General features: G+C 36.6%; 1 protein-coding gene across 1 annotated transcript in view; it reads right to left on the bottom strand.

The window, feature by feature from the left end:
* AKAP6 (A-kinase anchoring protein 6) overlaps positions 1 to 14,175 on the bottom strand; it is a 251,165-nt gene that overhangs the window by 117,439 nt on the left and 119,551 nt on the right. Inside the window, exons 6-7 of the mRNA XM_026051714.1 lie at positions 9,911 to 10,007; positions 8,475 to 8,638 (exon numbers count right to left, since the gene is read on the bottom strand). Coding sequence (XP_025907499.1) covers positions 8,475 to 8,638; positions 9,911 to 10,007 — 261 coding nt within the window. The remainder of the gene's footprint in view (positions 1 to 8,474; positions 8,639 to 9,910; positions 10,008 to 14,175) is intronic.

Genomic DNA, 14,175 nt, shown 5'->3' with positions numbered 1-14,175 from the left:
GCTGAGACCAGAACTGAAAGATTCTGCAGATAAAACGTTGCTAAAAGATGTTGATTTTGAAAACTAATAGGAACTGGATTTGGAAAAAAAAGAAAAAAAGAAAAAAGAAATGCTACTCAATCTCACTGAATATAAAAGTAATTAAAATTTTAAAAAAGAATAAAAACATGCAGAACATAAAATTTACCTTTATCTAATAGTATCTTTGTTCACATCAGTGTTCCTTTTGTTCTCTACTACACAGTTAATCGCTCTTGGACATCAACCGTAACAGTAAAAACTCAAATACTGAATTGTTAATTAAATACACTTGTATTTATAAGATGTTAGTTTATTCTGTAGATATGAACATTTAATTTCATGCACAAATAAAATGAAAGTAAGAATTTCTTTTAAAGATCAGAASAGTGCCATGCTAGTCACTCCTCAGTTGAACGTTTTGTTTTCAGAGCAATAATACAATTTTAATAAAAAGTGACAAAGGTAGAATGCTAGTAGCACAAGAAATCATCTTTGGTAGTGACAACTGCTGATGGCTTCCATACTAAGTTGGCACTTTAAAGGTACATGATTCTTAGTCGGTGGTCAAAAGGGAACTATTAGATTTGTGCCAAACACAGCCCATGAGGACAGCGTGGCAGCAAAGCAGCGCCCGGCAGGGGCTGAGGCTGCCGCCCTGCAGGCTGCTCTGCTGCCACCAGAGCCGGAGGGGGCAAAACAGGCCTCGACCGCCCAATAAACTCCACAGCCCAACKTGTAGCCCCTATGCCATGTTGCTGCCACAGTCCAAAATATTATCTGTTTCGGTGACAGGAAAACACCACGCCGTTGGAACACACAAACCCATTTCATGGCTTTTTTGAACTTCTGGCTCTGCCCAGGCTACAAACACTTCCCTGCACGCTGCCGTATTTTGCTTCACCTGTGATCCTGGACAAAGCATGCACTATTTTAAAAAGCAACGTTTTGAAGGGGCAAGAGCAAAAGAAAAATTTAACTGGAAAGATCTGAAATTTCAGAACATTTACTTCCCATTAGTAATCCTTGCTTATAAACACAACCGCAAACTTCTTCAACAAAGTCATTTTTAGTCATCTAAGATTCCTTCCTTGCATTTGCTCCAAGAGGGTTTTTCATACATTTCTGAATGCAAACTCGAAAGCAAAAGGAAAAAGGAAAAGCCGTTTGTCTGTCCTGTGGCTCTAGTGACCTGGCTTAGGACAGGCACAGGGACAGGGCATCTGCATGGAAAAGGAGAAAAGCRGAGCTTGAAACACCTGCCTGCCCCCACTGGTGAAGCAGAGACTAAATTACTGCTTTAAAGTGGGAGCTGCCCTATTCTCAGCAAAACAAAAGTATGTACTGGTTCTACCAACAAACTATTAAAAACAGGCATTTCTCTGGAAATCTGAGCAACAGGCAGGCATGAACGAGAAAGCTGCACTTCCACTGACACTACTGGGGAAAATGCATTCTGTGAAAATTTAAACACATCCTATTAAAAATAATGAAACAGAAACAACTCAGTATGGTTGTACAGAGAAAGGAGAAGGAACAGACGCTGGCTAAACAAAAAGCAAAGTGCCTTTGGGTAGTTAGAGCATTTTAGCTTTGGTCACCAAGACAAATGTGTTTATGTGAACACATGCACAAACACGTTCAYGTTTTTTAGAAACAGGCCAAACTCTGCTTGGAGCTTTGGCTAAATAAACTTGTCAGAGTTGGTCCGGTTACGCCCGGGAAGCTACAAGGGGCTAACAGACTTTCAGAGTGTCAGATAATAGTTTTCAAAGATTCAAATAGCATTATGAAAGGAAGACATAGTTAGTTTAATTGAGACTTAGCAATAGCAAAGTGCTAGTAATCAACTTGCAAGCAGATCTGCATAAGCGTAACAGCCAAGTTAGAATATATAAAATATTATTCCCCCCTTATTTCCCCAGAAATAATTGACCAGATCCATCCCAGTTGGCCTTGGTAATGTGGACTGTGGCTTCACCATCCCTGGAGGGGAAGGTGACAGGCAAGCAACAAATCAAGCATTTTAACCAAGCAAAATAAAGTTCAAATTTACACTTCCAATACTCTAGCACTCCAGGATATAAACAAAATACAGGAGAGAACAGTCTTAGCAGTTTTATGACAAAGAAGGGATTTTCTGTGAATATTATTCTCTCCTCAATATATCATTTTGAGACTGCATTTATTTACAAATTTAAAGGAAACTTTCTGTCCAAACAGGATCACGTGGCTACCTTGGCTTTGATATGTTTTGAATGGGACTTATCTGAAGACAATTTCCCCGAAAAGTATGATGAGAGGCACTTTTTTGACCAGGCACAGATTTTGTCAATAGAAATCCTGTACCCCATAGGAATTTAAAGGAGGATATTAATACAGATCATACAGCCCCTTTTTTTAGTGATTGGAGTAAAATCCTGGATTTTTTTCTATCCTTATTTCTGTAAAATTTTCCAGCTAGTTCCCAGGGCCAGACCGAGTACTTYAAACAGACCTTTCCTGCTCAGTTTTCCTGACCACATCTTCGACGTCCATCACCAGATCTCCTGCCTCACTTGTATGATTAGGACTCGCTGTAATTCAGTTGCCCATTTATAACCTCTCCTCTTACTTAGGTTGGTTCTGCTTCTACACGTATTCTAAAGCTTATTCTGGTTCCTTTTGTTCATCCATTCAAAAAAAAAGTCTATAAAATTATGTGCTCACATTTTACACATTCATCTCTGTTACAACAAAGCCTATGGCTGTCCACACACTAGTTGACATCTATAAGATAAAAAATACATAGCTTGTAAGGGAAGAAACGTACTCAAAAATAGCAAACTGAGCGCCTTAGTGCACTGAAGGGCACAAAACATTCCTTCTTACAGCTGCTTTCTGAGTCCTTGTGATTGTTACCGCAGCGTGGCTTGTCTTGATTAGCTTGGAAATGCTGAGAGGACTTTTCAAATTCTATATTTGGATAACAACTAATGCAACAAGAACTCAGTTGTGTTTGACACACTAAAAGACAGGCTTATTACAAGCAAAATCAAACTGCTTTCTGCTGATTTAGAGAAGTATTCTGTAAATATCTCTTGTCTTTTGACTGCCTCCTCCCTGGTACAAACCACTAGCAGTGAAGCACACAGAAAAAGAATATTGTAATTCCAATTGTAAGCTATCTAAACCCAACAAAAATAAAAACCGTGGACACATTMTTTTCTAATATTTATTAGTCTAGATGTTTAATCTAGACTTTTGAAGTTCCAAAAGATTCAGAATTAAAACATCACATGMATGATATTAAACTGTTTGTCTGTTAAACACAACAATATCCTGTTTATGTACAGACATCACTTTAAATAATCAAAACTTTAAAGTTAATKTCTTGATGGCAACACAATAGAGCTGTTCTAATGACACGAAATCACATTCCTTACTACCAGTCAATATAATAGTGTATATGAGACATGGATTTTCTGTGAAACTTTTCAACCCAGATATACTTTAGCAAGATATTACAGGCACATTATTATTCACTAGTGAAAAGTGGAGGCTAACTGTGCTCAGCAGTGTGCAGTTGTTCCAAAAGRAAGAGACTTCTCCCTACATCTGAAACCGCAGAGACTCAAGGCAGCAGCCAGCAATTACCAATGCTGAGAACAGGCTTAAGYTGGGACTTAAGTTTTAAAGGGCCTAATGTCTACGCTCCAAAGCTTAGTATCCACTACATAAAGCTCTTCATATCTAGATGGGAGACTGTCTCATTATGAACGTGTTATACGAAGCAAGTTCTATTAACACCAGTTTTCSTTATGTATTTACCTTCCAAGAAAAGGCTTGATTAAACTAAGAGATAACCACACATGAAGTCATGTATATCACCAGATTAAATTCCTTTTCCAACTATTCAACATCAGAAAATTGATTTCCATTTTGTTGTCTTTCAAAGTGCTACTCACAAAATGGCAGCTATTTATTTGACATTATATTCCACAGTACTAATAACATGATATATAAGTTTGAATGCATACATAGAATCATAACAGTTGGAAGAGACCTTTAAGTTGAGCCAGTCCAATCCTAAACCCTTCCCACCATGCCTACTAAACCACATGCCTGGAGTGCCTCCTCTACACATCTCTTGAACTCTGGCAGGGACAGTGACTCCACTACTTCCCTGGGCAGCCTATTCCATTGCCCCACCACTCCTTCCATGTAGAAATTGCCTAGCGTCTAGCCCSATCCTCCCCTTGTGCAATTTGAGGCCATTTCCTCTCGTCCTCTCAGTAGTTATTTTGGAGAAGAGTTTGACACCCACCTCGCCACAACYTCGTTTCAGGTAGTTGAGCAACAGTAGTTCAGCAGAGTGATAAGGTCTCCCCCAAATCTCTTCTTCCCCAGGCTAAATAGCCCCAGCTCCCTCAGCTGCCCCTCGTAAGGTCTGTGCTCCAGCCCTTCCACCAGTTCCCTTGCCCTTCTCCAGACACGCTCCAKCACCTCAAYGCCTTTCTTGCAGCGAGGGGCCCAAAACTGAACACAGTATTCAGAATCTACTCATACGTAAGACGTTTCTCTGCGCTGATCACAAAGATACCAAAGTACTTGGCCTGTACACTTCTTTTGTATCCAAGTATTAACCTAAGTGTTGTAGTTATAGCATCCCATCATATAGTTATGATGGGATAGCCTGGAAAAGTTACAAGCCTGAAGCAATAATGGATGGACTGGCACCATTCCCTAACCTTTTCTCCGTTTTGTTGTTCCTTTTGCAAATTCAGTCTCATTAAAAAGCAGGAAGCAGTTGTTATAGATTACCATGTTTAATCCACCCACAAGGTTTRATCACCAGCATTAATATAAAACTGAATCTCAGCAAGAGTTCCCAGAATCATAAACTTTGGTAAATACTAAATAGTTTCAGTTTTTTTTTTTTCATAAAAAAAGCAGTTACTTTTCTGTATATCTGAAGACTGTTTAAGAATGGCTGTAGAAACTGTAAAAAAAATGATTGCAAGGATTTGTCTAACCACTTCAAACTGTTTTCTGCAAGAAGATCTATTTACTTTTTAAGCATATATTACCTCTTCTAATATTTTCAAATCCTTACTGAYTCGTGTATACTGACAGACGTGATCATTGTGTATTTCAGTCTATCTTCAACAGTCTTATCTCTGCTTGTTTAAACTACCTAATTTCTAGTAGTTTAGTAATTCTTGAATAACATATATCCAGAAATATACATATTATATATATATACACACACACATATATATCTTGAGAGTATGCCGTTATCCTATGATGCTACCAGCCTTTGGATTCTAATGAATCTCTGAACTCTGAATTATAACACCAAAGAGTACTGCGAATCCAAACCTCTATACAACTCTATACAGCTGTAAAATATACAGCTCTAGAAATTACAATCACTGTCCAAACATGTATTGGGAACAGAACTCAAAGCCAGTCCTAAAAATACTGTTTCATACAATTCTGAATGAAGAAGAATGTCCATTATGGGCAAATACTATTACAATTCTTAAACCTTTTTGATGACACTAATTACGCAATTAACTCACTAGCTCTTCAGAAAGCAATGAAATTTTCCATCAAACTGAATTTAATAGATCAGTATATCCAGGCAGTAACACTCAGCAACACTAGGCAAAAAACATACATCACGTTACTTTCCAAAACCAGTGCTTACTGTTGATGGAAAGCAAGATTGTTCTGGTAGGTTTTTCCTAATGGAAAGGATGGTGCCCCATTCCAGAGATCAGGTACAAAACAAGCGATCTCAGACATCTCTAGCAGGTAAGAAAATGCACTGGTGCACTACACAAGCATTCCTCCTAACTGTCAGATATTTTAGAGGATTAGTTATTATTTCCATTAGGAGAAAACCTCTGTTGTTAACTAAGTGTCTAAGATTCTTAAAGAAAGATTGGTGTGTTGTATGACACGTTTACCACCAGCGCAGTCAGAGCAAGTACTTTGTTGAAAGGCARCACATGGCAAGTCTGAGATATTTTTCTATATGCACTTCTCAATGGGAGAAAAAAGTCTTTACATACTCTAACRTAAGCTGAATACAGTAGTCACTTGTTTATTTATAAAAATCACAGGAAGAGCAGCTTAAATACTTGTTAAGAGATTTCACTGTATTTCTAGAAAATTATGGAGAAATTATTAACAGTTGCACAAAAATTACACACACAATGACTATTTTCATAAGCCAAATTTGTATTTCTGAATACATATGTTGATGATATATTTTCAGAATGGCAGAATTTCCCTCTCTCCCTTCCACTCTCTACTGCTTCTATTAAAGATTCCATAGTGCTATGAAAAGATGTTTAAAAAGTCCTCAGGGAAAAGTTTCCTAGGGTCTTTGAAATTCCTTCTTTTCCTACTTCTTTACCGATTTCTAACACCAACACTGTTCCTGTAGTTTCTCAGACAAGGCAAGAAAGAAAAATACCCTCTAGATATAATCTTTAGATTTTCTATTATACTTCTCAGGTTCCTTCTGGCTTTTGAAATGAAGACAAGTTGAAGTCTACACAAGCTGAAACCCGCAGCTAGATTATCAACTGTATTTTAATTCAGTTAATCTTTCWTCATGAAAAAGTTGATGCCTGTTACTACTTTTGCCTGTTATTACTTGAAAGAATCATGTTGAGGTGTGACTTAATGAAGAAAATAACCTAAAATACTTTTTGGTTGGTCATTATCCATTGCATGAGTTTTGATTTTACAGTAGGCACTAAAAAGCATTGCTTCAGGATCCTACCTCTGTGATAAAAAAAAAAAAAAAAAAAAAAAGCAGAGGGAAAGCAGCTGCAGCAGATAGCTATTTAAAGAAACAAATATCCTAAACTATGCCTTCATTTTTCCCCCTTTTCAAGAAAATATATATATATTATAAATATATATACAAAAATATATATATTTTATATATATAATCCTTCTAAGCTAGGATTTCCGTAATTTTCATAGCAAAATCAAGCTGGATTTTAGGACACTATTTTTTCCCATTATTTAAGTAGTTAGACTGTTGGCTAAAAGTAAGCAAAGCCATTCAGAGATAATGTGCTGAAATTAATATTGGGATATAATGCAATATACGATCACATTGCAGGTCACGGTGGTGCAACTTTTAACTTTGAGTTTAACTTTGAGTCTGTTTAGTGAATGGCACAATGAAATCAAATGTTGCTCTCCTACCTACTGCCTYAGCTAAAAGATATGTGACACAGGAGCATTTTTCACCATCTGGACTAGGGATGTTAGGTCAACTTCTGTCTCCTGCTTACACTTTTCTTTTTCCTTTACTCTTGTTCCTCTGTTATCCTTGGCTCTTCCTCCTCCACCTCTAGGACTATTATTGCTGTGTAGAATTATGGCAAGAAAACACCAGAGCACTTCATGCAAGCCCAGCCAAAAGTCACGCCACARGTTAGTCCCTAGAAAGTACTGAATACCAATTGAAGAATTCCCTGGCATCAGAATGTGAAAATCTACTTAGCAACACCATCTCTGATTTCCAGAAACAGGAACCTTGAACTTTTCCATACATTTGAGTCYTCTGTATGCCAAGGTGCTAACGGTTGCTAAACTGCTCTGCAGCACATTAATTGCTTAAAATGCAGTTGAAAAAATTAACACTTTCTAACGCCCCTCTACTTATCTTTTCTTCTTGATGGCAATAAAAGTTCACTGACCCTATGTCACAAGTCTGTATTGTACACAGTATCCTTATGTTGCTTGCACCATTTTGCATAAGCATGCCTCATGTTTGAAATGCTCTTATAAGCACCAAGTTTGTCAGTGGGTAAGTACTTTAGCCCTCTTTGATAATTAATACCCCTAAAATGATTATAGATGTTGATACTTTATTCTTAAAGTACTTGTATTCAACACATGCACTACTATGGAGGACTTAAAACTCACAGCAAAAAGATTTGTGGCAAAGCATATGACCTTCTTCCCACTACAATGGCCATCCCCTAATTAAGCAATGCATCTGATAGTCATTAACAGGAATGAGATAATGAATCACTTTCTCTCTTCTTTGTTAATTTGCTGTAACCAAGCGGCTAATGGATGTCAGAGCTGAGTGATTGCACTGATTATAGTGATTTATAGTTGCAACAAAACAATTTAAAACCATTCTGATTATTCATGTTAAAGATGCTTTATGTTTTGTTTACTAAATGTTTTATGTTCCCCCTCATGCCCCTCTACACACAGTGAGAGAGGTCTTCCTGGAAAACTTAAAAGTTCTAAGATTTTTTTTTATTGTTTCAGAATAAGGCATTTCATTTTGTTTATATATATATATATATATATATATATAAAGTTTACCCAGTAGAAATGAAAAGCCTTAGGGTGGAAAGAAAACTTCAGTGGTGCCTAGTTCAAAAGACGACGGAAATAAGAGGAAATAAGGCAAACTTCAAGCCACTTACCTTAGGGCTCCCAGTCCCTTCCTCATTCTCTGCAGACACATCAGTAGCCAGTATCTCTGCTTTGATGATATCCAGAGCCCTAAGAATCCAGCTGTGCTGCCGTTTGATTTGCCTCTGTAGTTCCTTCCATTGACTTGCAATCATCTGCAGCATGTCCTTCAGTCCTTCTCCAAAATGAAGGGAAAAAAAAGTAAAAGTTGTGAACTCAASTACATTTTAAAATACTATTCTTTATTCCAAGGGATAGCAGGATATTTAAAGGAATAAACACAACCAAGAATTTTAATGCATTTTCTCAGAAATAAACCAAAGCGTAACTTCCGTTCACATTGCAAACAATACCACAGGGTCACTGTAGCAGTGACCTTCTTCTATTAGCCCTCATATTAAAATTTAATTATGTCTCAACTGACTATTTCAAAAGTAAAATCTCACACAAACTATGATTCCAACACAAGAGGAAAGCTCTAGTAATTCTACCCTCAAAGGCCACGTCTCTGTTTCTAAACGTGTTATTAACTTCTAACATAAATGTCTCTTTCCTCCAACTCCTATACATACTATTTACATTACTCTCTTCCAAACATAAGATGACAGGCACTACTCGTCCTCGCTAAAGCTTCTCTACCCTTTTGGAACCATCCAAATAAGTCACTGATTTCCCACAGCTTTCACATTATTGAAGTGTGTCTGACACTGTGAAACAACAGATGCAAAATGTATAACATGATCATAAAAATGTAAACCAAAARGCAACTTGGATGTGGATGAAAAGCATGCTGAGTAGGCCAAAATTAAGATGGTTTTCCGTAGCAGTACAGTATGCTGATTAGAATCTTATTATCATACAAGTCACGCTAACATCTAAAAATATGGGGGTGGGGGAAAAGGAGAGAGGGAAATCAGTATCTCTCTCCCCCTCCTCTCAATTTAAGGCCTCTGCAGAAAAAGACAAGCGAAATCAAAGGAAAAACATAATTTTAATTTTAATCTATTCCTCATAAACACATTAAAATTGAGGTAAGAATTAGTTTAAGTGGCAAAATAAAGCTTTATTTTGCCCAGGTAGGACATGTAAAAAATAAAGATGTATATATTTGAAATCCTAATTCATTATCTTAATGTTATTTCCATAGCACCTACATCAAAGAATATGTCAGTGTGAAGTTTTCAGTGATACTATTTCTATTGAAACTCATCTGAGCAGCAAGCCCAAAATAAAATGAACAGACTATTTGCAGGCAGTATTTCATTTTATAAGTATCACTGCATTGTATGCAGTATATGAAACATTTATAAATCTTGAAGGTCAATCTGATAATGTAAATATTAATAATACATAAGGAAGTGAATATATGCAGTAATTTACAGCAATGCTTCTTCATTCTTTAATAGTCTGGAGACATAAAGACCTGTAATATTTCAGAGGGGTTTACCTGATTTGTGAGATACAATAAGCTCAAGAAGTTGACGCCCTTCTTCCACCACAGCCTCTTTTAAAGCACAGTGGCTATCCACATTCAACTTAAAACTCTGCAGAAAAAGGGAAAAAAAAAAAAAAAGAGAGAAAAAAAGAAAAAATATTCAGACACCAGAGAAGCAGTTAAGCATAAAACACACGTATAAAATTACTTGCTACTTTTTTTATCAACAACCACATCCCCATTTATCCAATAGCCAAACTAATTTGCGATACTAAAAGCTACTAATATTTTGAATCTGGGCTCAAAATGTTTCCATCAGATCAGCAAAGTGCATCTGTGTTGAAACAGCTGACAAATTGAGAAATTCATTAGGTTTTATGAAAAGTTACAACCCGTAGGCTATATCTGGAGTAACAGTGTTCTATAAAATACACTAAATTTATGCCATCACATATGAGCTGTTTTTTCCAAACTTCTTTGAAATGTTGGTGATAGCACTATTTATGAAACCATAAAAAAATTACAGCATTGAATACATTGGCCTTATGTGCACTCATACAAATCTATTAATAYAGCGTTTCTGAGTTAACTTCCATATTAATTTTCAAAGTACAAATCAAGCTACTTTACTTATTTCTGCAAATTGAGAATCAGAGATGTATTTTTCATCATTTTTGCACCAATGTTTTTACTATTTTACATAGGCTGTCTACATTAAAGATAATTAAATGTTCATTTCAAATAAACGTGGGGTTTTTTTTGTCTGTTCATTTAACAAATAACATTACAAGGTGGTAATAGAGAAACTGGAAGTATGTTCTCCCATAATTTTGTCCATCTCATACACCGTTGTTATTTAGCTGGATAAATTTGAAATTTATTTATAGGAAATTCTCTCTTGCACATAAGGAAGGAGGAACAAAATACAACAGAGGAAGAGGTGCTTTTTCACCATAATGCATGTGTAGCCCAAACACACACATACAACTCATTCTTTCAAACGTCTGTGGAAGAAATGACAGCAATATCCAATCCCTTGGAATAAAGGGGTTTTGCTCCTCTTAGGAATATATTAACCGGCAGAGATTAAAGGGGACTTGGCTAGTGCACATTGGTGGCTTTTGGTTTACCAAAATGACTTGTACTTCTCCAAATACTGCTGCCTATTCTGGTGCTTAAGGAGTAGACACCACAAAATACTGAAGAGCTCTCCTTTCTCAGGGAAGCCACCATTTCCCTTCCTTTTCAATTCCTCTAGTCAAACTGAATGACATAAAGGAAACCAACTGTAATAGAAGGATATTATTTCACTGGTCTTGTAGCTGAAAGACACATTGCTCAGACTTCTACAGTCATGCAGGCAGCACTGTACCTGACATTTCGTGAGAGTGCTTTTGAAAAATCTGCATACAAATAAAGAGTAATAAACAGGAATTTTGCTATCTTCAGCATTTTGTCTAGCCCARTTTTCCCCACCTGGGTATCTGAATGCAACATTCGGTATCAGCTGTTGAGCAAGCAAAAGTTTAACAGAATGGAAAGGAAGAACACCTTGAAAGTGTAACTGAATTGGCCAAGAGAATTTCAAATATGAGGGGGGAAAAAAAGCTCAGTCTGGCCCTTCCTTAAATCTGGAGTCCTATGAACCCATTTCTAGCTCTTTCTCCTTCATAAGAGCAAGTCTGAGCAAGCGTTGACAATATTTAATTTACTGTTTACTTAAAACAGGCTTGTAGTGAATAGTTAGTAATCATGCACTTCACAGGCAACGCACCACGCGTGTGCCTCACAGCACAAGAGAACCTAAAGGACCTGAGAGTAGGGTGTGTAATTTCATGCAATTGAAGTTGAGTATAGATGCAGCTGGATGTGGCAGTATCTCAAGATGATGTGGATGTATTTGATGGGAAAATTGGAAAAGATGAGGTATTCTTCTTCATTAGAAAAAAAAGAGACTTACTGTCCTAGAAAAGATTCATTTAACATAACGCACCACATACTACAATACAGCTTGATTTTCAGGTGCACCTATTAACCAGTAATAATGTTAAYTGAAGAAGTAAAATATGATGAATAAAGATGGGGGCCAAACTTTCGGGTTTTGACAMGCAATATTCTACTTGTGCAAAAATCTGATTTTATAGTTAAATCATGCATGGCACAAATGCTGTGAACTTGCACAAATTTTCACAGAAATAAACTCATATCAACACAATGGCAGCAAAAGGAGGGAACCATCCATTATAAGTATAAAAGGAGAAATGAAGGAAAATAAGTTAGGAAGTACCAGCTGGGGTATTAGAGTTAGATACCATTTTTGAATGAGTGGTATTTTCCTAAGAACAAGGAATAAGAAGACAAGGAACAGTGAGAACAGCCCTCAACCAGTGCAAGGCAAAGCCCACAGTTGCTCACAGTGGTGTGACTGAAAATGAGATAAATGATAATCCACACTTTGAAATATAATACGTATAACATATGTGCAATGGAGAGATACAAATTTACACAGCTAAGGACAAAATTAGAGCAAAGATTCGCAATGGAGGGGGGACCTTCAAGCTCTGTCACTTGCACATTTCCCACTACYTACTGCCTACTTTCAGCATTTGGAAAATTGCAACTTTAACAGTGGGTGACCCAGGAGCTCTGTTTCCCTCCCTGCTCTCTTCCCTGATACTAAGTAGARCCTCTGCAGCTGGAGAGAGGAAAGGAGAAAAGGAATTCCTTCAAAGTCATCTTTCCAGATGCATTTGTAGCTATGGAGCTGACTAAACATCACACCTGAACACACATATTTTATGAAAAATGTACGTGCATTGGCCTGACAACTACTTTTCAACAACACACTAATGTCATCCCTACCTCCACAGTCTATATAATACACTTTTTCATCTACTACAAGAATATATTTTCTTGTGAAGGTCTCTACACCTATTTTCCCCCCGTCACCATGTAAATAAATATCAACTGTTCTTGTTTAGCAATAAAAGAGAGGCAAAGATCAAACAATTTTATTAAGGCTACACAACCTCAGAGAGGAGAACCTTCTAAGCTCTAAAGCAGCTAAGTACTAAGCTCAAGGAGAACTAACTCCTACTGACTGTATGGGCTAAAGGGGGACTAGTCACTCCAAACAAAGCTTCATGTCTTAACTCTGACACCAATGAATTCATCGGACCACAGCACTCCAGAACCTCCACAGGAAAAATAGCAGCATCTGCTGATCTATGTTGTGCTCTCAGTGTGCAAAGCTTTTTTTTGTATATCCTTGGAAAAAGACAAATGTATTTTCCAAAAAATAAAAATAATAATAATAATAAAAAATCCCAGCATATCCAAACTCCTGCCTAACAGCTTATTCATCTGTACAACAGGCAAAAGAAAAAAATATTTCAGGCAAGTTCCCCTGAGGATTTATAACTGTAGATGGTTAAATTTARAAAATCCACATTGTACAGATATTCTGAAGTATATACATATTAATCTGATATGAAATCTTTCTCTTACGACTCTCTGTTCTTAATAAAACCTCAAAATTTTGTAAAACGACCTGGGTCTCACCTTATTCATATCATCAGCAAGGACAGTCAGCTATTACATATTTTTGTTTCTACAGATGCACAGACTTTGTATAAGCATTTTTTTTATTCAAGATGTATCTAAATAAATATTTCCAGGGTACTTGTGTATCTCTGAAAGACAAGTCAACAACTAGCAACCATGTGAACCTACAATGTATAAACAGATGTGGATCGGTTTAAACGACACAGCAGGTCACACCTATTGCCAGACTAAGATACTGTTACTAAAAGCACTATTTCAAATCTTAATTTTCCCAGGGAGTGAATTSCTGGGGTACTCTTGAGGTCTCATTGTCCTGATTTGATTTCTTTATGATGCACTTAAAAACTTCTGAGAAAAGTATCACCGTTTCTAAAGCAAATATTTTTAAAGCAATGATATGGACAATTAAAATTATCTAAGTGACCTATGATATTTMGTATTTGGAATAAAAGGCCAGTTTAAAATTTTCTAATAGTCATTTGTACTTTTGGATAAYATCTCTATAATACTATAATAAAGATTTCTAGATTTAAGTTTAATGCACATTTTAGCTAAGCATGTGGCCCTTTTAAAGGCATTTGTGGCAATGCCCATGCAGTGCAAACTGTCATATTCACACCAATTTTGGCAAATAAACTAATATACATGGCTGTGTAATATTTGTAACATTTGGCACTGCTTATTGGAAAAATGATTCCAGCACTACACATTTC

The sequence above is a fragment of the Nothoprocta perdicaria genome, unplaced genomic scaffold, assembly GCF_003342845.1.
Source record: "Nothoprocta perdicaria isolate Ctin4 unplaced genomic scaffold, notPer1 scaffold_8, whole genome shotgun sequence".
Classification (NCBI taxonomy): domain Eukaryota; kingdom Metazoa; phylum Chordata; class Aves; order Tinamiformes; family Tinamidae; genus Nothoprocta; species Nothoprocta perdicaria.
Note: the sequence above shows the minus strand (reverse complement) of the source record. Positions and strands in the feature narration are given on the sequence as shown.